General features: G+C 35.4%; 1 protein-coding gene across 1 annotated transcript in view; it reads left to right on the top strand.

Moving 5' to 3' along the window:
• The first annotated feature begins 16,331 nt into the window (after positions 1-16,331).
• Positions 16,332-25,577, top strand: part of LOC124362396 (agrin-like) — a 49,122-nt gene continuing 39,876 nt past the window's right edge. Inside the window, exons 1-4 of the mRNA XM_046816843.1 lie at positions 16,332-16,537; positions 18,110-18,346; positions 19,061-19,276; positions 21,128-21,343. Coding sequence (XP_046672799.1) covers positions 16,369-16,537; positions 18,110-18,346; positions 19,061-19,276; positions 21,128-21,343 — 838 coding nt within the window. The 5' untranslated portion in view covers positions 16,332-16,368. The remainder of the gene's footprint in view (positions 16,538-18,109; positions 18,347-19,060; positions 19,277-21,127; positions 21,344-25,577) is intronic.

Here is a 25,577-nt window from a genome sequence, read left to right as displayed (position 1 = left end):
GTAACTTAACGTCATTAAAAGTAGTACACTATGTACAGTAAGTATAAGAATAACCATTTTGAATTTTTTATGTTCGTTGGTTATTATAAAAACATGCATAAAAGGAGTGTTGATAGACTATATAGACTCATCACCAAAATCCACAAAAGGTAATCAATATTTCCTGACAGTCATTGATACGTTTACTAAGTATGTAATTTTTTTACCGGATATAAATCCAACAGCTAGCTCAACCCTATCTCGATAAGAAAACATGTCTTTTCTCATTTCAGTTTTCCCAACTTTATTGTTCAGACAATGGACCGCAATTCAGATCAAGAATTATAGCAGACATGTGTTTGAGCTATGGCATTCGCCACATTTACACCATCCCAATCATCCGAATCCATCTCATGCCGAAAGAGCCAACAAGACGTTGAAGTTGCAAAAACTATTCTTGTTGCTTCAAAAAATGTTTCAATCGGCTCCTTAGGAGCCAATAATCTGTCTCATATTAACAGCTTAACGTTTCCTGGCATAGGAACGGAGGAGGTACGTTGAGGTTGGAGGGATTAGTTCAGTTCGTGCTTATGTTCAACGCTAGAGCTGCGCACGTAACTTTGATTGTGCCGCTCAAATATTTACTACCTGAGCTTCTTGAGCCTCTCACTCCACAGATCGATCACTCACTATTTCCGTGCCTCAATTTATAACATTGCATGAAAGTTCTCTTGTGTACTAATACAAGATATGAGTACGCCACACAACGTGTTACGTATCAGGCACGCTGAGGATCAATGCGAAAATTCATGTCTATAGCTCATTACCTTATTTACAGATAGGCAAATAAATGTTTACATCCCCCGATGTACAAAAGAAAAATTTTGTCATCCTACTGAGTGATAGGTCTCAACGACGCTCAGCCAAAATCCGTTGTTGGACAGCACTACCACAAAATTCTTTCTTGTCTATGTAGATATAAGATTGCATGCTAAATTTAAACCACATAGATGAAATATTTCCCATCGTGCAACATGATACGAGAAAACAACACTATTTTCATTAAATTAGGTATAATTTAAGTGTTTAAATAACAAATTTCTACACACCAAATCAATATAAAATTATGTTGAACGTGTTAAAATAATTTGGTTACATGTGTTAATAATCTCTTATGAGTATATTACATTTGATTACAAATGTATTTATTATGCTATTTTCTCGTTGTCATCATGGTTATCCTTAAAGGTATTCGCTAACGCTCAGCCAAACTCCATGGAGTGACATGTACCATAACCGAACTCAGCGTTCTTAGAAATGAAACTTCATTGACAATTTTAAGTCTACTCAGTTCGTTTTCAGGATATCGTGTGGAGAGACATACGGATAGTCAGGTAGACAGAAATGAAATTTTTCAGTCCCATCAGTGGTTGACTTCGCTAACGCTCAGCCAATCAAGGATAGAATTGTGCATTTAGTTTGATGAAACACTCGTATATATTGTTCTTTGCAACAATTAAATAATTTAATATAGATTATTGTTTTTAACTTATGATTTCTTTTAGATGCGAATATTTTTAGTAAAAAAACCACTATTTATATTTGTAACGTGATTTTACCAAAATAATTTTTTACAAACTAAGACCGTCAATATACCAATATGGTTTCAGTTTCAGCTAGAACCAGGTATATGAGTTTTTTCTTTTTCCAGAACCTAGTAAATGTCCATTGTTATACTAATAAATATAGTAACGACCTTCACAATATATCTAGCTTCGAGATTAATGAGATAACAACTGATCTATCTAGTTACCATTATAATAGTCTCGAGCATAATCAACTTTAGAGTCCCATATACAAGTTTAAAGCCCCAGCTAAGTCTGATGAATGTCTAGGGTAGAAGGGTTATGGGTGGGAGGTTAGGGTATAATGGCCGAACATTGAGTTAAGGTTGATCCTTCCCCGGCTGATCACAACTTTAGTCGTTGGTCCTCTTATATGGAAAACTCTGTCCAGAATATGATATAAAAATATATACACTTATTAAATAATCGACACCTACATCGGCTGCTTTATTATAAACTAATAGTTCCTATGACGTAACTCAGCCTTACCATTTTGTGTTCAATTTTTAATGAGTTTGGCAGTATTTCAGCGATCGTTTTATGAAATCACTAGTAACTTCATTTTAGGGATTTTAGGTGGTACTGGAAAAGAGCTCGAGAGGTTTAAAGACGTGGATAAATAAATTATGAACACAATCACTGATAGGAGTGCCAACTGCGAGAATTTGGGAAAGGTTGAAACTCAAGTTACTATGAAACATGAGACCGCTGAACTTTGTGGATGAAAAAAAATATTAGTATACAATAATAATAAGATTATCTCTACTATTTTATAAATTCGTGTGTGTGTGTGTGTGTGTGTGTGTGTGTGTGTGTGTGTGTGTGTGTGTGTGTGTGTGTGTGTGCGTGCGTGTGTGTGTGTGTGCGCGCGCGCGCCAGCGTGTGTGTATTACTCGCCCACCACTGGACCCGTGGTACTAAACTTTTACATGGACATTCCTTAGGTGCCTAGTTAAACATATAGGCTTATTCTCTAGGTCGTGAAAAATCCCACCGTGTTCTCAAATTTGCATTGTAGTACCAATTACTAATAATAGAAATAACCTATGAAATGCAATAATCTTTTCTGTGTAAACTTGTTTTATGGCACCACAACCGTATTTTTGATTTGTTTACATTTATAGCCTTGAAAGCATAAAATAAGCTTGATAGCAACAACACTTCTTATTTCAACATTTGTTGCAACTACTGATGTGTACGGAGTGAGAATATATCAAGATAGGAACATTAAAAGTCTTAATACAAATATACTTTAATTTTGAATTTGAGTAAATATTACGTAGGCAGTGCTTGGTCAATACTGTAATGCAGATATTAAAGACGACGCGACGTTACTATATAACGTTTACTACAATTTAAATATTGTTATAAAATCTATTTTAGTTGTTCATAGAAACAAGTAGGCTTCTCAGACTTATTTATAACGTAAATATAATTCACTCAAACCAGAAGTGCTCATACACGTGCAAAGCCTATGAAATTTTGTGAAAGAAGTAAGTAACAAATAATTATCAAATAAAAATGTAATTATGATGATACAGACGTTTGCACAATTATGAAAGACTGTCATAGCTACAGTTTTGTTAGAGTGATAAACAAGAGTTGTATAGTTTTTTAAAAGTATAGTAGTTTAATACCGTTCATCCCATGACAAGTTTAATGGTATCATTTATTTCTAAGAAATACACTTGGACCATAATTAGAATACAATTAAAGTAATAAAATACTAACTTTTATAATAGTTATTACAATGATCAATAATTTCAAACTTTAGATTAGAAAAATAATATACTGTACTACCCATTATTGATTAATTAATCCAAAGCCCTGTTTAAATTGTGTATTCAATACTACCTTATTCAATCAATTCTTTAAATATTTCAAACTTTCATATTCTTATCAAACCTACAAAATAATAACTAATTAATAAAGCCAAGTTTTAAAATAACGCAAATTAATGTTGATGCAACACAAAATATGCGTCTAGTAAATTTAGGGATTCCACAACAGAATTCCACTTTTTAGCAAATGGCATTTTACATTTAAAAACTGGAGTAATTTTAACGAGTCATACCTCACAAAGCTGCATTGTTGAAAAGTTCTTATCAAAATTTCAAGATCCTAATGACTATTAGAAGACAAAGTTACAATATAACATATAAGTTTTCTTTCTTTGTCCTCACCACTCCGGAATAATTTCCAATCTTGTAAATATAATAAGAAAACAATAAATTGTGTGATTTCTACTTCAGCTCCGTTTGGAAAACCTGCTCAAAATGCCCATGACCATTTTGGGCTTCGCTTTCGACCGACCATTTTGACCATACATCCGTGTTCTTAAAGTGAATCATCTACTCTCCTATCATTTTATGAATTTACTGGAAACAACTATAAAACTCGCAATTTCTGAGGAATTTTTCAATCACCAGCAACTTAACTACTTCTAATATAATAGGACTACTTTGTCAATTCACAAAATTAAAGCTTTCAAATAAAACGTCAATCATTGAAGTCAATTCAGAGGAACTGTGATTTAGTTATAAATAGAAATTTTGAACTTCATAATTATATAGTACAAAGAATTTTATTCTTTAAGAGATGAATCGGTGGGAAACGTACACACCGATACTACGAATATGATAGTTGCCATTACGTGTGCAAGAGGTTGATTTGATGTGTATTTCATGATTTCTGGTTTTATTAAGAAGGTAGCTTGTAAAGAAATCTTACATAACAGTTCTGAATCCAACTAAAAACTAAAAATGTTTATTAACTAATTTTTACCTGTTATCTTTCACTTTTAAGATAAAGTTCTTAACGAGATGAATGTAGACTATTATATGTATAAATAAACTATTAAAAGAATACTTTTGGTGTTTTTACTATTTAGTGATTAGTTCTCCAGTGTGTACATATTATGTTCACGTATTAATAATTGTTGCAATCAAATCTTTTTGGCACATTTGGAATAAACATTACGTTTTAATCACACAGAGATTGTCTGAAAGCGGATTAAGACCTGTGTGATGATGATTTGGACGGTACCGATATGAACACTAATAAACATCATGGTTGAGACTAGTGTGCGGAAACTAGAGGACTGATGTAATGAAACCATTTCGAAGAGGACAAACAATCGAATCTCCATTACGTAGTGATAAACAGCCCGGAGTTGGGCTAATTAATACTGGGAGAGATGAACGGCAATACATGTTGTTACAGATGGTCCGCTGTACACAGATGAAACACAATTTTCCTAAGATACTATTTTTGTAAATTGAAGGTTTCATTCTTATTGAGAATATCCTTTTATTATTGTCGTTAGTGTTGTTAATGTTGCTATTTTTTTAATATCAACCCGTATTAGAAATAGATCATTATCGATCTCATTAAACCCTAAGTCGGATGGGCCTATCCCCGCAATGTTAATTTGATGAATTTTAGGTACCATTATCTTAAAAACTATAAATGGTAGCCAGTTAATTTTTTTTATTCTACTCCTTGTACTTTTCTTAAAATTTTTAATACAGGGTTATAAAAAATCTTTTCAGATAAACGTGTGAATTTTTTTTCTTTTTATGCAAAAAATATCATAAAAAATTACAATTTACTCTGATGTATAAAATTAAGTACTGAACATAAGGCAATAATATGTATTCAAAATGTAGATTATTACTTAGGAAACAAATTAAAAAAAGAATCAACAGGCTACCTATAATAGTTCTTGAGAAAAGTGTACCTATCGAACAAAAAACATAGTTTTACAGAAAACGCATTTGAAGTTCATTGTAACCAACTCTATAAAAATACAAAAATAAACTACAGTTAATAGTGTCCAGGGGCATATGCTGGGTTATCTGGATCCTCTTCTTCCTCAAGCAACTCTTCCAGTCCTTATTTGGTTAATTTTTCCCTCTGCCGGCACTTCTTTTCTAATTCCTCGATGGCATTTTCTGCTTGTCTGATTCGGATCTCATCTTTCTGTTTCATTTGTCTGACCAAATTGTTGCCAGGCTTGTAGCATAATTGTTAAAGCTAAACATCTCACAATATTACCTTGATTGAAGCAAGCAAAAGCCTCATATACACCTAGTTCAAGGGTTGACCTTAGCATAAATGTATTTTTAGCAAGTCGAGACCAAATTATGTTGTTGACGGATTCATTGGGGTTTTGTGTACCTCCGTGTAAACATTTCCTTAGAAGGTCTGGTGAAGCCAAGTCCCTAAATATTGGTTTTATTTTGTCCATTACCACTTTAGGCAAGTGGAAATGATCTTTATGATCATAGGCCTCCTTATTGGCCATCGCTCTCTGGTACTTGCACGTCAAAATCTCTTTGCAATTCTTTAGAAAAACTGCTATAAAAAAAGAACTAACCATCAGAAGATCTTAAGTGAAGTATTTTCTGAAAAAGAATGAAACAGGGAATACAAAATCACAAAAAACAATTTTCGGTAAAAAAAACTTTTTTGCCCATCCGAGTCCCCTTAAGCATAACGTATCCATATAACTTTAAATCTGACTTTATCAATTTCCTAACATTTTAGTTTAAAACTTTACCAAAATTCTGTATTTTAACCCTAAATAAAAAACTAGAATATGGATATAGTGCAGTTGTACAAATAACAAGAAATAAATAATCCTAATAATATTAAATGCGAAAATGCCTTTTTTTCTTTCACGTGTAAACTATTCAAACTACTGAGATTTTACTTTGACATTATTAGAGTCTGGTATGAATACAGGCCTATTCCTATTTATAAAATCCCTCCGACCTACGCCCCACTGGTCTCAAAAGTACCGAAAAATCCCACCTTGGTCTTCAAAGTTGTGAAATATTAATTTAAATTTCCCTTTAAATGCAATCAACTGTACTGTGTAGACATTGTTTGATGAAATCACAACCATAATAATTAAAATAAACCACTATTTTTAGTTTGTTTATAATTATAATGTGAGAGCATAGGGTATGCTTGATAGTAACAACACTTCTTATTTCAACATTTTCTACAACCGCTGTTCTCTGTATGTACTCACACATTAGTTAAAACATTAAACCACTTCCACATTATTATAAATATAATACGGCTATTATATTATTAGAACTATTTTTACCAAAGACAATCTAAACCTACACGTCTTTACTGGGGTTAAGACGTAGGACCAATCAAAATAATTAAGTTACTTAAATGATGTAAACACGACAAGTGTCAACTCTCGTTACCGTTACAGTATAAACTAAGCTGTCGTCTCTCCTCCTGAGTGTTGACTTTGACATTCAATTTAAATGTAAGTTTATAGACTTCATCGTGTCACTCTATAACATTTAGTTAGTGCAACACATATTTTATGTATAAAATATATTAGTATTCTCCTTTTTCGATTTATTGGATTTTTAAATTGACGTCGTTAAAATAACGCCTACAATCAACTAGAAGGTATGATGTATTTTAAGCATGGTCCAACGGTTTGAATGCGACGTTTCGAGCAGTTCAGGAGTAATGAAGTGAAAACTGAGCATCCTGAATTTCTTCCAGCCCATTGTTCCCAATAGCCCCCTCAGCGACTATTGTAACACGGAGTTAGGGGGAGGGCTGCCATTTCTGTACATTTTACATGGTGGGTTATTTTCCGCTCTCATCAATCTCACGAAGAAACTAAATTCCCTTAGAAAAGCTATCAGATGAGAATCCAGAGTACCGCAGTCGTAACTCGTACACCATTTCCATATTGTATTTTAAGATTTTGCCATTAAAATGGAATGTGAACAAAACTATGGTATACCATAATAATTTGGAAAATTTACTGTACGTGTTTTTTACAAATTTAAAAAATTTTGAATATGTTTTAAAATAGGGGATTTTGCTATTATGTCTGTTATGTGAGGGTGTACATTTAAATTCTGAAAGTGCAATAAAATATACCTGTTAATAATTATCTTCTTCAATTTTATGATATAAACTTTACTTTATACAAACTCCAAATAATACTGCCAAGTTTTACTAGTTTAAACATCGATCGCTACTTTATTGAAACAATTTTGTGCAATTGAAAAAAACACAGTGTGTTATAATGTGGAGCTTTATTTGATCACTTACACAACGTATCATAATATGAAGCTTTGTCATTGTATGGGAGTTTAATTAATTAATTAATTAAGATTTTGAAATGGCAACTAATACCTTGTGACAACTCAAATGAAGCTCATAAAAATGTTATATTTTGGTAAAACAAATTGAAATCGGCCAAGCCGTTTGGAATCAGTAACCGATAATGTAATTTCTTACATTACAATTATTAGTCTTCAAATAACACCGTGTAGACGCTAGGAGGCAAATCTTAACATTTAGTTTTCATACAAAAAATCTTGTTCACATAACAAATGACCATTCTTATTATAACTTTATATGGATAACGAATTAATATTCGCAGCAAGTAAGACTAATGTTCCCGGCTGTGACGTGGATGATTGATCTTTTATCCCTGGATGTAGTTTATAATCATAGCTGGAATATGAACTCTTTTAAACGTTTATGGATTATTTTAATCTTTGACAGCCCCAGAGAAGCCCCAGATAGAAACTCTTTCTACGCATTGATCATTTTGAGTGGATGGATTCATCCCCTTTTCAATCCTCCCCTTCGACAGATATTTCTGTCGCTTTGTGATGTTGGGAAAGGACATAAACACAAAGCACTCTGGATTTACTCATTTTCTAAACATTCAACTCATAAAGTTCAATTTGACATTTGTAATGCATAAGTCTATTTAATCGTACAGAAAAGAACAACTATGAGAAAAATTATAGCTGTAACTGTTTAGCCTGTGGTTCAAGGCCTTTTAAGGTAAATATGGGATAAAACGCCCTTGAGAATTATCAAAGTCTGACAGTGCACAAAGAATAAGTGTTGGTATCTCTTTTGTTTCAAAACTGTCTACTGTAATAGGGAGGGGACATTGATTCCCCAGATTATGCCACCTAAAGTATGATGATAACATAGATGTTATGACTCATGTTGGGCTAAGGGTAACTGCCAATTACTAAAATTTGAGGCTGGGTAGTGCACAACCTCGCGGCGTACATGAAACTAATATAAAATATCTTTATGAATTGAATTTTAGATTTTAATTACAAAAAGACATTAAAAACGGTTCAACTTTCTTCTTTTTAATGACTAAGAGTAAATTAATTCTTGTTTGGGTAACCCTAAAGCCCTGAGCTGCATGCTCTTGAATGTAAATTGCTTATTGTCTCCACCTTTAGTTAACGACTTTACTTATAGAATAAATTAAGTTGGATAGTAAATTAATAATTATAAAGTTTAGAGCTGCATACATTATGAAACTCTCATTTGCACTTAATATTGATCATCTTAAAGTTATTTATTGGTTGACAATCAGCGAAGTAGGGTAGTAAAATTCCTTTTCCGTCTATCTGAATATCGCAGGATATCTAAAGAAAGAATTTAACTATATACTTTAAATTTTGCACGAAACTTTTTTTCTTTGCAGACAAGATGGAGTTCGATAATAGTGCATTTCTCTCTATTAGATTTGGCAAAGCGTTAGCGAAATATAACTGTCTGCAGTATATCTCGAGAATAAATAGAGCTGTGGACAAGAAATATTGAATTCCACTTCAGTAAAGCCTGTTACACGACACGCAGTGTGGCGGACTACTGCCCTGGTCATTTTCTATCAACATGTTCTTTTCTTAGTTTATTATCTTTTAAACATAAATTATATATTTTTTTATTTTACTTGTCAAAATTTAAAATACATATAGTCTTAAGAAGTCTCAATAGGTAATCCCGTAATACACGTAAAGGCATTCTGCTCGTTTATGCTGTAAATCTAGGTGATGAACTTTATCAATTTGAAATATAACCAACCCTGAGGCTGAAGGTGAAGATACGTTTTATCATTTTTGAGATATAAGCAGCTCTGAAGCTGAAGGTGAAGATAAGTTTTATCATTTTGAGATATAAGCAGCTCTGAGGCTGTAGGTGAACATGATTTGCGTACGTTTTCGTTCGCAAGGTGATCAGATAGAATACTGAAATCCCAAGGGATGGACAAATGTCTTGTAAAATTAAAATGTACACAATTGTTTATTGAAGGCCAGCAGTAAAATGTAGACTCAAACAATGGGGTTAGCTTTATCACAGAAATGTCCTGAATATCAATCCCAAAATGAAAAGTTAATATTAATCCATGTTTTTCAGATCATAATTTATCCAGGAGGTTTATGAGATTCTTAAATTATCTCATGTAGGCCTGATTCAACTATGATGATAAATTTGTCTCTATGGAACGGTACGCTTAATAGTCGGCTGTAGTCAAACGATCTTGCGCTGGACCTCATAAGAGTAATTTTAAACCTCAAACACTTTTACGAACCTTGTGTAGTCGTAGAAAAATATGGCAGATGTCTTTATGTTTTAAAAGATATGGTTAATATCGCATCCAGCGCTTTTTTACTTATTGTGTGTGTGTGTGTGTGTGTAGCTGTGTGTGTGTGTGTGTGTGTGTGTGTGTGTGTTTTAGTCGGGCTGTAGTCAAACGATTTTCGACTGGACCTCATAAGGGAGTAATTTTAAACCTCAAAACACCTTTTACGACCTTGTGTTTAGTCGACTAAGAAAATATGTGCATAATACCCCCCCCCCCCCCCTCCCCCCCCCCCCCCCACCCCCCCCCCCCCCCCCCCCCCCCCCCCCCCCCCCCCCCCCCCCCCCCCCCCCCCCCCCCCCCCCCCCCCCCCCCCCCCCCCCCCCCCCCCCCCCCCCCCCCCCCCCCCCCCCCCCCCCCCCCCCCCCCCCCCCCCCCCCCCCCCCCCCCCCCCCCCCCCCCCCCCCCCCCCCCCCCCCCCCCCCCCCCCCCCCCCCCCCCCCCCCCCCCCCCCAACCCCCCCACACCCCCCCCCCCCCCCCCCCCCCCCCCCCCCCCCCCCCCCCCCCCCCCCCCCCACCCCCCCCCCCCCCCCCCCCCCCCACCCCCCCCCCCCCCCCCCCCCCCCCCCCCCCCCCCCCCCCCCACCCCCCCCCCCCCCCCCCCCCCCCCCCCCCCCCCCCCCCCCCCCCCCCCCCCCCCCCCCCCCCCCCCCCCCCCCCCCAACCCCCCCCCCCCCCCCCCCCCCCCCCCCCCCCCCCCCCCACCCCCCCCCCCCCCCCCCACAAAACACCCCCCCCCCCCCCCCCCCCCCCCCCCCCCCCCCCCCCCCCCCCCCCCCCCCCCCCCCCCCCCCCCCCCCCCCCCCCCACCAGATGTCTTTTGTTTAAAGATACTGGTTAATACGCATCCAAGCGCTTTTTACTTATTGTGTGTCGTGTAGTGTGTGGGTTTTAGTCGGCTGTAGTCAAACGATCTTGCCGCTGGACCTAATAGAGTAATTTTAAACCTCAAACATTTTACGACCTTGTGTTTAAGTCGTAGAAATATGGCAGATGTTTTTGTTAAAGATATGGTTAATACGCATCCAGCGCTTTTTACTTATTGGGTGTGTGTGTGTGTGTGTGTGTGTGTGTTGTTTGTGTGTGTGTGGTTGTGTGTGTGTGTGTGTGTGTGTGTGTTTTAGTCGGCTGTAGTCAAACGAGCTTGCGCTGGGACTCTTAAGAGTAATTTTACACTCAAACACTTTTACGACCTTGTGTTTAGTCGTAGGCAATATGGCAGCAGATGTTTATGTTAAAGTATGGTTAATACGCATCCAGCGCTTTTTACTTATTTGTGTGTTGTGTGTGTGTGTGTGTGGTGTGTGTGTGAGTGTGTGTGTGTGTTTGTGTGTGTTTTAGTCGGCTGTAGTCAAACGATCTTGCGATGGACCTCATAAGAGTATTTTTAAACCTCAACACTTTTACGACCTTGTGTTTAGTCGTAGAAAATATGGCAGATTCTTATGTTAAAGGATATTGTTATTACGCCAGTCCAGCGTTTTTACTTATATGTGCGTGTGTGTGTGGTGTGTGTGTGTGTGTTGTGTGTGTGGCCCGTGTGTGTGTGTGTCTGTGTGTGTGTTTTAGTCGGCTGTAGTCAAACGCTCTTGCGCCTGGAACCTCATAAGATTAATTTTAAAACATCAAACACTTTTACGACCTTGTGTTTAGTCGTAGAAATATGGCAGATGTCTTATGGTTAAAGATATGGTTAATACGCATCCAGCGTTTTACTTATTGTGTGTGGTGTGTGTGCGTGTGTGTGTGTGTGTGTGTGTGTTGTTGTGTTGTGTGTGTGTGTGTGTGTGTGTTTTTTTATATTTAAACGCTGGAGTACAAATAAATTTAACTTTCTTAGTCGCCCATTAACAGTATCTAAAACACTAAAAATCGTTTGGCTACATATTAATCAGGTCTGTAAATTACAAATCTCCTATAATTCTTCAAATAAAATATAAGATCGCAAAAGTGTTCTTGTGGGCCTAGAAACAAGATGTCCGCGAGTACATTCGACACTAAATACAGATCTTGTCATGTACGAGTACATATGGATCATATCACATTATGAGCAGTTCACATCGCATTCAACATCAGATGATAGACAGATTATATTGAATATAACTCATGACATACATAAACCCACATACGTTTTGTCATGCTGTAATTATAGATATACAAACCTCTACTTTCGGTAAGTTAAATCATACTAATGTTATACGAGTATATGGAAACTTGTCAAGCAATTCTTGCATTAGTTTCTTTTTTATTGTCACGTACATCATAATCTTGTTTTATATATATATATATATATATATATATATATATATATATATATATATATATATATATTTAAATATATATATATATATATATATTATCAATGTATGGTAACTACTAAACGTTCATTCCACATCCATAATTTAATGCAAATAATTTAAAGTTGCTGTTTAACTTCCTAATTAACAGAATGTACATAATTGGATCGCAAGATCACAGTTTCCCTCTTGCAAAGTGTAATATTTACAAAGGATAATAATGTAATTAATGAGCTCTTATGCCTTTTATTCTACAAAGAGTAAACAGCTTGAGGTAATGAGGGGTTATTAAGTTCATCTCATCCTTTTATTTAACAAACAATTTGCTTATAAAACACTTTACACTTAAGAAGGATATAACGACGATACATGCTCGTACTTGCTGTACAGCCAGACTAAGCCTTCGGATTATTTCACAGGGCATATTAATTACAGTTTTTGTCCGTAATAAATTATTGATTTAAGTAATGGAAACTACTTTAAAAGTGATATTTAAAACTAAAAGGTTTCTAAATCACGAAAATTCTGAGAAAAAGTTCTTGCGTGCCCTACTGACCACTCCAATAACAAATGAACAAGCAATGGTCTATGTAATAGAAACTTATGTAATAGAAAGCCATGATAGACCTCATAGTGTTATATATCAAAATTTAAATAAAGATTAATAAATTAAAATTTCATTGCTGATTGAGTACTTTTATTCATCCACCCTTGATGAAATATTAGGTTATTGCCATGATACAAACTTAATGAATATTGTCATTTACAAAGTATTTGTTAGTTTTCTGATCACATTTTATTTTGTTACTGAAACACGTGTGTGACAGAATACAGCCAAATAAAAAATAATTTGTCGACATAAATTGAGGGCTTTGTGGTGTAACAGCATGATGTGTATCTTAGCAAACTAAGGTTCCAGGTTCAAGTCACGGTGTTACTAGTACTTGATTGTACATCAGTATTCATTATCATTAAAATTTAATTATACTATTTCTACTTTTACAAATATAATTTATATATGCGAGTATATGGTTTTCTCATCAAATGAAGTGAGAGTTATAACCTACACATAGCTGCTTCGATAGGGTGTGAATTATCTTAGTTTATTTTATTTTGTTCTATTCATGCCATTTCATAATAATACTATAAAGTAATAATTTAACATTAATTATATAGTTAAGAATAGTTTAGTAATAATTGTAAAGAGAAGATTGTTCAACACGTAACGTAACTTAACTATGGTGGGAAGGGCTGATCCAATATGAATGTTGAGCCATGTTCGTTTGAAGAGATCGAAAAAAGTCGACGACGAAGAAGCTCAAGGGAAAAATTTATATCGTTTCAATATCAGAGGCACCTAGATTAAAAATATAGTGGCTTACGTAATTTACCAAAATGGCTCCAGATTCCAGGAGTCAAGTCTGTAATAGTATCAGATTCCAGACGCTACACCAAGAGGAAGGTGAACTGGAGCTACACTCAAAATTCATATTGAATAAATTCTTCCCACCTGTGGCATGTAACCGCCACGGTGATCGGGTCGGTCAGTGTGCAGGAGCTAATCGGGCGACCTTTGACCGAGGATCGGAACGGGCACAATCAGGCCGATTATCGGCGAACGGGTTTGGGGGAGTACGCACTTGTGGTGGAGGAGTGAGCGGACGTGTGCGCTGACGGACGTTGGAGACTGGACGGGTATCCGTGAGTTGGACGTAGATTAAATTAAGTCTCGATATATATTTTGGTTACAATTTAGGTTCCAATAAATTATGGCGGGCTAGGCAGGTTAGACGGGGGATCGTGGGAGTTGTGGGGATCGGGAAATACGGTCAGCATGGTTCGGGTATCGAGGGTCAATCTGTGTTTTAATTTTTAGGGGGTTTCAATTATGGGGGAATATTAATCAGGAATTCTAAATCAAAGCTGGCTAGAGGAGTGTCCCAGCATAATAACCGATCCGGGCCTTTGGGGGGAATTTAATTTGGTTTGGTGTTGGGATCACCACGTGGTTGACCACTACCGGAAAATAGTTTTATCAATTATGGTTATAAACTACCCTCGTTACACACCATAGCTACGCTATGTGTAGAAATCTCTGTTGCTCCACCATGCTTAGAGATCGTGTCAGTAACATCGTAGTGCGATCAATTTTGCACCCTATGCGACAATGAGAATGCCAATTCACCTGGATTACACGATATAATATAATGAACATTTAATCGCAGTTTTAAAAGAAGTTTCTACAATGCTCTCATTCATAAATTCATTAAATGAATCAAAACTTTCTGCTACAAACACATGTATATTTGGTCTTGAGTGGTACTTAGGAATACCTTCATTATAAGAGAGGATTCAATAATGCCCTGTGTATATCTGATGATCAAATCTCAGTCATATATAAACCCATACAGGGTTTCCAAAGTTACTCTATCAAATTTCACCATTTACTCTGTCATGCCAAAATAAGTCAAAATGACTTCCTTAGTTCATCGTCTATCTTTCTCAGTTTTTAGGAGAAAATTATGTCTTTAAACTAAATAAAGTAACAAAGTTTAAACTTTCCTAAATCTTTAATCTAATTAACACGTGGTTTGAAAAAAGTTTCAGATATTTTGAAACCTGACGTGATATTTTATTTATCAAAAGACTAGAGACATTACACATTATTTACATTATTTACATTAATTAGACTAGAGACTTAAAAAAGTGAAGTTAATACTTTTATTCAGTTTAAAGATTTAATTGTTCTCCTAAAAACATAAATAGACAGACAGGCGGTAAACTAAAGCAAGATAAGACTATACTTACACTTCTTAATTATTTAGACGTAACAAATGAAATGGTGCAAGTTGGATAAAAGAAATGTGTGGACATTATGTATACATTTCAGTTACCATAGCACAAATAGTATAAGAATAATACAAATATTTTCGAAAATATAATTGCAATTTTAGTTGTTAAGTTGTTTTATACTAATTAAAAAGATTTGTGAAATACCTCCGAGTGGAAGGATTAGGATCTTAACTATTTATTTTAATCACTGTAGTAGCAGAAGCTGATGACGAAACGGGCATTAATAATACTTGGCCAAAGTTTAAACTACCAAGTCGAAGTCGTTAATGTAATATGCCACCCGGTGTTTGCTGATTTCCCACTGCTAAGTAATATCTATTTCTCGGAACAAATGGGCAAGCATTAGTAACACAGTAACCCTTAAAAGTAGTTAACGTAGTAACTCGTAATTAGGTGTTTTAAAACTGTGTAATCCAACTATTTTTAAAAAATCGTTCCTTTTTGAAAGCACAGGATTTTAGAAAAGAGAAAGCAGCACAATTAATTTTCAGTCATCATATTCTTTAAGGAAAGATATACGAGTAAAATTATTTATTTTTTATATAACTTGTCGGATTAGTAGACTTGTCAAAATCACGTTTCATGACCGTCCAAGATATAGCCAATAAATAATGCTGGCGCCATACGTTTTATTACGTCTATAAACTGATTTCTCGTTATATCCTATCCAATACGTGTCACTTACGAATGAGGTGTCTTAATTCAGTTCAATGTTCCCTGTGCTATTTTAGTATAGCAAATCTCAGTCTGCAGCATGTGGTCCATATTTGATTCAACAATTAAGAAGAACAAATGTCGTTTGACTCATCATTTGAACAAACTGCATGAGTGTCTCTAAAAATACACACACAAAAATACACACGCTGATTCATGTGTGGCTTGGTAGAGAATGATACGATTTTATAAAAGTTCTGTTCATAAAATTATAAATTATTGATAATACTCGCTTTTTGTGAGTACAATTATATTTGATTTAGATAGTGATTTTCAAAAGTCTTCAATTTGCAGCATAAAATTGCGTTCGAAACTCTGTATTTTTCCAAAGTAATGAATTTTTCGTGAAATAATCTATATTCTATGCACATCAGAACACGTCTATAAAAGACGCCTGTGTTGCAGATGTGTGCGAGAACGTACATTGCGCCCACGGTGGTATCTGCATGGTCGACCCCAGTGGCCAGACTGTGTGCCGCTGCCCCGTGGACTGCCCTCCTGTCTTCTCGCCTGTTTGTGGCACTGACAGCAAGACTTACAACAACATGTGTTCCCTCAGGCTCTACTCCTGCAACAACAAGAAAACCATCCTTGTCCAGCATTCCGGAGAGTGTGGTCAGTACTACACTAATATTATCAACTAGCCTAAACCCGCGGCTCCGCTCGCGTGGCAGTAGAGAGGGCTACATCAATCAAGCATCGAAAAGAAATACTAATTTTATTATACGTTTTTCCAATTAATTTATTGCTCTACTAATACATCGTAGCATATCATAAAATCTATTATAAAAGTTTTTTGTTTATTTTAATGCGTTTTGGTAAACAACGTTATTAGTTGTATTATTTGGAGCATAAATATAAAGGTTCTTCGGGTTTCCGACTCTTGAGCAAGCGACGTATAATTGACCGTGCGAGAAAACATGAGGGTTCCAGATGGATTCCTGCGACGTTAAGTGATTGTCCTTGTGCCTTATTAATCGTCATTGCGAACGCAAGTCGAACGGGGAACTGAAGTCTCTTAAATTCAAATGGCAAGTCGGATGGAATTAAGGGGATGCGAGGGATGAAGACATCTTCCCCGGCAGATGTTCCCGACAAAATCGTTGCTTCAAATGTCAAAAAATGTTTGTTTACATAGAAACGTCAAAAATATTTATGTTTACTTAGTTACTGTCAAAAATAACAACAATTTTTTGTTGTCGCATTATATATGTTTACAAAGAACAGCTGATTAAAAATTTGAAAAGACTCTTTCACTTAATAACATATGTTTGCTGCAATGCATTTCTTACGGGTATTTCTGTAACCAGTGGGGCGGAATCCTGAATCGGGAAAGGGATAAAAAGTATCCTATAACCTTCTACAGATCAAGACGAACAAATTAAAAAAAAATTAGGCGAATCCGTCCAGCCGTTTGTGAGTGATGCTGTTACACACGAACAGTTTCATTTTTATATATATAGATATATCAGCTATATTGTGCACATCGTTTTAAAAAAAAAAAAAATTAAATAGACAAATGAAATATTTATTTATGATTTTTGACTCAATATATATTTTTGCTCCATTCGTAATCTATCAATTCATTGGCATTATGCTATTATTACACATTGGAAGAAATGACAATATGTTTTGTGCGGAATCAATACGAATGTTGAGTTTAGCCTCATTTCACCTTACGCTTAATGTAGTGTCAAAAAATCTGACATAGTCACAGACTTTACTCCTGGAATATGAAGTCTAGCATATTCATTGTATTTATTTATTTATCAACGGATATTGTTCAGAACTTCTTACCGGGATACGATAAGGTTTTAGTCAACTGTCTCTTTTACTTGTAATCGTATTTAATTGAAACGAAGAATGACACATTTAAACTCAAACGGTGTAGTACATTAGTTACATTGGTTTCAGCAGTGACACCATTGTAACGAGTTTCGTGCCAGTTCCACAGGTGTGCAGTGACAGTATAGCCTGTTCGCCAGATGGAAACACAATAGCGTAATAGTCGTGCGCATCTTCGCGTATTAGTATGTTGAAAACAACTTCTGTATAGACTACATTTCAAACATACATCAATCAAATCTAACATGATTAAAAATACAAATTTATTATCTTACAAAATACACATAAATTTATTGATGAATGCAGCACCTCTGCAGATTCAACTCCATTCATCATTTTTAGACTCACGGGACCCATGCCAGAACCGCTCCTGCCCACCGGGTGCCCGTTGCATCCCTTCACCAGATGGTCAGTCCGCCAGCTGCCTGTGTCCCAAGCACTGTCCCGTCTACAGCCAACACCTCGCCCTCAACCCCATCTGTGGCACGGACAACAGAGACTACCGTGACCAGTGCGAGATGCACCGCACGGCCTGCGAGCAGGAGCTCATAGTCAACGTCAAGTACGAGGGCCACTGTGGTAAGTAAAATACCGCACGGTCTGCGAGCAGAAGCTCATAATCAACGTCAAATACGAGGGCCACTGTGGTGAGTGACATACTGCATGGCCTTCCTTTTGACTACTCGTGTATTTTTATGTCCACACTTTGTATAAGATGTTTTTATATCCGTTTCCATGGACTTTTAGTACTGAATGTTATATTCAACGATAACGAGGTATGGTATAATACCAAACGAAAAGAAATAACGGATCCTTATTGGTTTGAAATTTAATTGATAAAGCAGTTATCAATATAGTACTTGAAGTATTATCTCTAATTTGACTTAGGATCTGTCTCAAGGTACAAATCTGAGGCCAATTAAGTCCTTTAAAGATGTACAGAATTTTGGCATAAGGTTGTAGAGTTCTTAGTATCATGTATTAGACCATTGGGCCACTTTTTAAACTTTCAATGGATCAACAGGCCGTTTGAACTTAATTTATTTCATTAAGATGATAAGAGCTGTTCTAAATCTGAACATTCATTTGTTCCACCTGAGGCATTATGTACACTATTAAGGATCAAAATTGAGTAGGTACGCTCTTTTTTATCTGTGTCCTTCTCTTATTCTATCCCATAACCTTGTTCATTGCATATAGCCTATGGCCCCATTCTTATTACGTATATACTTCATAAGCAATACTTCAAACTGTTACCTAGTACGAATCAATAGCTACTGTTGCTCTGTCCAGATCCCTGTGCCACCAAGGAGTGCGCTGCGCCCGAAGTGTGTCAGCTGGATGAAGACCGCCAAGCCGTCTGCCGCTGTGGCGAAGTTTGTGACGAAGAGTTAGCTCCGGTTTGCGGATCTGATGGAAACACTTACGCCAACGAGTGTTCACTGCGACTCGAGGCTTGCCGTCTTAAGAAGTCAATCCGAATCATCTTCAGAGGCACCTGCAGTTCTGGTACGGATTGAGGATCGCAGTATTAGTATGCTCTTATCAGTTTTTAACTTGGGAATATTTTTTGTTTATCTCATTGTTTTATATTGCAAGTTCTAGGATGCTTAAAGCTAACTCAAACGAAACGAACAACTAGATAATTTAAACTAAAGTGGTGACACCTACAAAACTTTACTAGTTCCACTTTTCACAGATAAACTTATCATGAAACTTATTTCTGTTGTTATTCAATACTATAGGAAGGTTTTGAGTCAATTATAACTATAGCTAATGTCTACTACCTTAAAATAGTGTAGTAGTAGCTCTAAAATCTTATTTGGTTAGTTTGGTTGGAGATTATACAGATACCAGGGTCTACTGTTCATACCATCTTCCTAAAAACTAACGAGATCTACAGTGGTGAGATTTGTCTCGTGAGATAAAAAAAATCTGTATATAATATTACCAAGATATTTTTTATTTCGTCATAATCAATAGTAAAAACTCGAAGAATACCCTCGAAGTACCATTACTTTACCAACTTTTCAAAAAGTCTTAGAAAATATGTATAAGAGAGAAACAATTTCAAAAATCGTGCATACTGAGAGAGGCAATCTGGAAATAATTGTTATAGGCTACTTTTAATGATAATATTAGTTACACTGACAATTTAACCCTCAAAGATTAGAAATTCTTGACGTTGATGCTTAAAATGTTAAAGTAAGGGTACCCTAGCGCAACAATTTCACTCGAAGAAACAAGATTTAAACTATAACGTAATGTAACTCTTGTGCGTTGAGAATAACTTCCATAACAGATTTTGTAAAATGTTGTGTTCAACAACATACAATTTACATTAAGATTTTATATTAATCTAATTTTGCATGGTATTGTTTTTTTGTCTGATTTCATGGTCAATTTCGATAATTTGCGGGAATATGATCTGCACGATGGGTATATGCCAATATCTCACTAGCTACAGTACACAATCTAATACTCTTACTGGAACTATTAAATCTAATACCATAAAATGTTGCCTTATACATGCATATTAATAACTGGTTGGCCATCTGACTTCAGACTTCCTCCCTTGAAAGCGTCTGAAAGAACTACTAAACCAAATACCTCGTGATTTATACATACCTTGTATCATATGATTTAAATTAGAAATTATCCTGTCACCCAAATATAACTTTTCCTTAACAGTCTTTATATTTTCCTATGTGAAATCAAAAATATCACGGAAATTATTCAGCTATAAAATTGTCCATTAATTTACGTCATCTTGGACAACTCAAATTAAAAACGTCTGTGCACTTCGATTTCAGCTATTCGCTTACTAGACTTTAATGTTAGATCCTAATGCTGTTGTAGGAAGTACTGAAGGTAATATATATAATAATAAAACATATATAAAAAAATTAAAAAAAAAACAATACACTGTTATTCATGAACTTCAATGTCAGAATACTGGCCTTAGAAGTTAAAAGTTCAACAGCAACACTATAGAAATCTCAGAACCTACTCAATCCAATCGCATATCTGTTGTATAACATTCGTGTTACTTCAAAAGTACTAAAGTATTTTTGTCACTCGTGGCATTAAATTTAGGCATTCAAATTAGGAACTACGTTTGAAGGTGGGAGTGTTCCAGTTGCAGTAACTTATCTCTCAGAAATATTTAGATTGAGTTTGAAATTGATTGCCCTTTTATACTATGACATAAGTTTGTGGCTAATGAAATAAACAGCATTGCAAATATTTTGCAGAAGATTTTTGTCCTAGTAAACAAAAAAATGTTCTTCCTAAGATCTAAATAAAACCACAACAGTAGGTCTGATTACATTGTATGGAATCCACTCATTTATTTTCTAGGTGTAAACCCTTGCAAAGGTGTTGAATGTTCTTTTGGAGAGGAGTGCACGATCTCCAAGTTCGGGATTGCGCAGTGTGAGTGTACGACCTCGTGTGAGCCAGTGGTGCGCCAGGTCTGCGGCTCGGACGGCAAGACCTACGACTCCGAGTGTCATTTGCGAAAAGCCAGCTGTTTAGACAGAGCCGACTTGTCCGTGGAGTACAACGGTCCTTGCGGTGAGTGCTTGAAAACTAGCCCAACCTAACGATTGTTGAAATTGTATATAAAAGATACGGAGTATACCTCTCTATTTGTTGGCCTATGTAAAGAAGTTACATATCAAGAATTTGACTTTCTTTGAACTTGGAAATACCCTCACAACAGATGGAGTTCCCCTTTGGATAATTTCTATGGGTAGAAGCCATAACTTGATATGTGGACTTTATTAAACTTTACAGGAGAGTCATTTCAAGTTTGGATAACTGAAGCAAATCTGAAATTGGCCCAAATTTATAAATTTAGTGGTTTTTTTGGTATCTTACACATTGCACTTTTAATGTTATCAAAATTTAACTGAAATATGCAAAATAATCTGAGATAATTACGGTTTATATTAAAAAGGTTTACATAACAGGTTTTGCCAACTGTAAAAATAAACAATAATACTAGTGGCAAATCAGGAATATCAATAAAAACACTCAATTCAAAAGTATAAAAAGCATGTTTATTCAAATTAAAATACCATTTTTTATTGTTTTGTATATAAGGTCTTAGTGAATCAGTCTTAACACTTACTTCAAGGAACAAAATTAGTAATATAAGCTACAAACAAACTTTTTTATAATATTTTTATGGGATCTTTTTTGTAAGTTAGCCTACATGTAATAAGAGTATAAAAAGTCATAAAAATATCTTATTTGAATAATAAGTACTCATGGATCAGTCTTTTATCTGAAGAAGGAAAAACGTTACGCTATTACTAAATATAATTTTCAAAATTAAAAGTTTGAAATTATTAGTCAATTTAAAAGTTGACACGGATTAGTCAATTTAAAAATGTATGAAAAACAACACTATAACCAGTTAAAGTAAACCTTTCCTAGTTGACCTAAAGAACTAGGTCAGTCAGCCTTCACCCTTTATTGGTCGCTAATGTCGAATTCACTTTAGAGTCTTCATCATCAAGCTCGTCAAACTCACGTGCTTGTGAATTAGTCGGTAAATTCCTGTAAAAGGGTTGACATTCTTTGTCTATTAGGTCCAATATAGACAGTAGATCTTTCTTTTTCTTCAGGTTTATACCCAGAGTTTTTGAATAACAGTTTGGTATTGTTAGACCTGCTGCTTCAATAACCTTCCTGCCTTTTCGGTCCCTAATTAGGTTCAGTTTCCGAAACGGAGAAAAAGGGTTTAGGTTGTACTTGAAGTACACAATACCAAATTCTTTTGTGTATCTCAACCACTTAATTCTATGCCAGTTTACAGGATTTTTTTCTGTGTCTGTGGTTCGATGAACGAAGACATTATTCTTCAAAAGTGCAGAGAATGCTTTGAAATCATCACGATTCATTTTAACCACTTTAAAACTTTTTTACCAGGAAGGGATCTAACAAACTGACACCAGTCTCGGGGTACCATAATTCTCAACTTTTCTTCTGAGTTACCTTTTGTCCCAGATGATGCCAGACACTTTTTTGACCTTTCAATTCGTGCATGGTCTCTGTCACATTCAAGTCGTGTGTGACCAGGTAAAAGAAACTTTTGATCAACTACCTTGAGGGTATCTTTCTTAGCCACAGCATACATAAACATAACTGCTATGTTTATGTTGTGGTTTTGGCCGCCAAATGTGTCTGAGTAAGTAACTATTTGCTTAACACTATCAGGTAGATCTATGATCTTTTTAAAAATGCAGGATGCGATTTGGTCAGATCCTCTACCACCCGTTAGTTTGCTCCACATATAACACTCAGATGATTCATTAAGAGAGCATTCGCGGATTGTAAGATTATACATTGCCAATAACCTCTTGTAATATGCAATATTTGTAGTAAGGTAAGGCACAGGAAGTACCTGTTGTAAATCAAATACTTAGACTAGTTGATTTTCGCTTTCTTTAGCATTAGCTTTGTCTTCTCTCTTTTTGTCGTAACCTTCCTGTGCTTCTAAGACATGTAATTTATGGCTGTCATCTATTGAGTCACGTTCTAACTTATTTGAAGCATGTCTTTTACTCACATTGAGAGCATCGCAAGTTTTACAAGTATCAATGTAAGGTTGTTTAAACTTATACCCTTTGGTGTTAAAAACTTTCCGAAAAATGTCATAACAGACAGACTTTACATTGCCATTCTCAACTCGCATTTTCAGATTTGTGTAAATTTTTCTTACACTTAAATGACTCGGTAAGAAAATTTTTTCTGATGAACTATCTCGTCTTGCATAATGACTTTCGTGCTTTGGGTAAATATCAATGAACTGATGAATGCCACTAATTTCATCATCACTAGTTTTGTTTGGTGGTTGGTGGTGACCCCTCATTTCAGTTTCAATAATGCCGTAAGAAGCCCTAATCTTTTCTGCAAGAATATCTACTTTTCCTCTTGTTACTTCATAAACACCCATAAACATAGTTTTGCACACATTTTCTTTTTTACCATCAACGATTACAGAGTATGAGACAGTAATAAGCCTGTTATGAGTAGCAACAACTTTTACCTCAGTCTGCCTGGGTAACTTGTTTTTGTATCTAATATAGCCATTCTTTCACATAATGTTTGGTCACGAACACTTACTGGAATAGAAATTATTAAATATTTCTTTTTGGATTTCAGACTTTACTACATTATAACATTTATTTTTCTTGCAACACGTGTGAACAGTGTGAAATGTCGGTGGATGTTTTATTTTTCCTGTACGAGTTGTTTAGCTTAAACCTTGATCTTTTTTTTGATTTTTTTACTTCTCGAACTCTAACACCTTTCTTTCTTTTTTTAGACGAGGCACAACTGCTGTTAACATTAGCTTCTTTATTACCTGGTTCAGGTGTCCCTGTAGTTTTGTCTCCAACTGCAAACTCACTTACACCGGCCTGTTCAACAGCTAGTTCTTCCGGAAAATCAGAGTCATCTGAATCATCAGCAATTTTACAATCACTGTCCTTGACGATTTTACGGCGTCTCACCACATTTACTACAATTCCACTGCATTATAATAAAATGATAAAAACTGACATAGATTAATGATGCTGATTGTTTACAACCACTTAACACCTGTTCTGAAAGTATAGCTTTTTTGAAACCATATGTTTGTCCAAAAGCAAAAACATGATATGTGACCATATCAACCTTGTCAATACTAAGCATAAATCAATTGCATAGTATTTTACAGAAGACAAAACTTGATATGTTAACATAACAAGTTTTGACATCTGCCAACTTATAATGTAACATATTTTTTCAAAGATGTCAAAAGTGGGTAAACCAATGTATCATGTTTTGCCATCTAATGAATTAGGATGCCTACAAAATAAATTACAGATGACAGAACTTGATATGTCAACTTATCCAGTTTTGCCAACATTACAAATGTTCAAATAATTTGAACTTAGGTTAACATAATTTTGATATGCCGACATATCAAGTTTTGACATCTGTTAGATTTCAGGCTAAAATTGTATTTTCAAATATGTTAAAAGTGGGTAAACTAATATATCATGTTTTGGCATCTTATGAGTTAGTAAATTTTAAAAACAAAGCAGGATTAAGAGTTGATATCACCTTCATATCAAGTTGTGGCAACATCAATAATGACAACATTTGACATATCAGGTTTGGGCACGGCCCATAACTCTTGTATTTATGGGAATTTGACATATCGGGTTCTACCATATTGGAGATCTCAATGAGCAGAATCTGGTGGTGCTCATAACTCTATTTCACAAAAAAGTCGACATATCAAGTTATGGCTTCTACCTACAGATTTATTTTGTTAATTGTGCGTATGTTCCTATTATTCCACTATAGCATATTTTATAATTAAAATTTTTCATTCTTTATAAGTAGAAATAAATTATTCTGTTTTTACTTGATTACGATTGTAAAATAATTTATAATTAAAACATAATTTTGTATTGTTATAACATCATAGTCTTCATCTAACACCTCTTCCGCATTTAAATTATTCCACAAGGAAATCTTGAATTGAACCTGATTAAACTCAACATTCAACTTGATCAAAAGTCTTACTAAACCCATTAACTCTAATAAATAATCGGACTTGTGCACGTGGTTTGATCGGGTCTTTTCAAAATTTATCTATAAATGTCCCAAAATTCCATACAATCTTTTATGTACAATCTTTTATGAAACTCAATGTTTTTATCACAATTTGACTAAGTGGAGAATCATGGCAAATTGGTTTTTGTAAATAAAGCGGCAATACTGTGATCTTTATTTTATTTTCAATTAT

The sequence above is a fragment of the Homalodisca vitripennis genome, chromosome 5 (genome assembly GCF_021130785.1).
Source record: "Homalodisca vitripennis isolate AUS2020 chromosome 5, UT_GWSS_2.1, whole genome shotgun sequence".
Lineage (NCBI taxonomy): Eukaryota > Metazoa > Arthropoda > Insecta > Hemiptera > Cicadellidae > Homalodisca > Homalodisca vitripennis.
The sequence above is the reverse complement of the archived record's forward strand: the minus strand, read 5'-3'. Positions and strand labels throughout refer to the sequence as shown.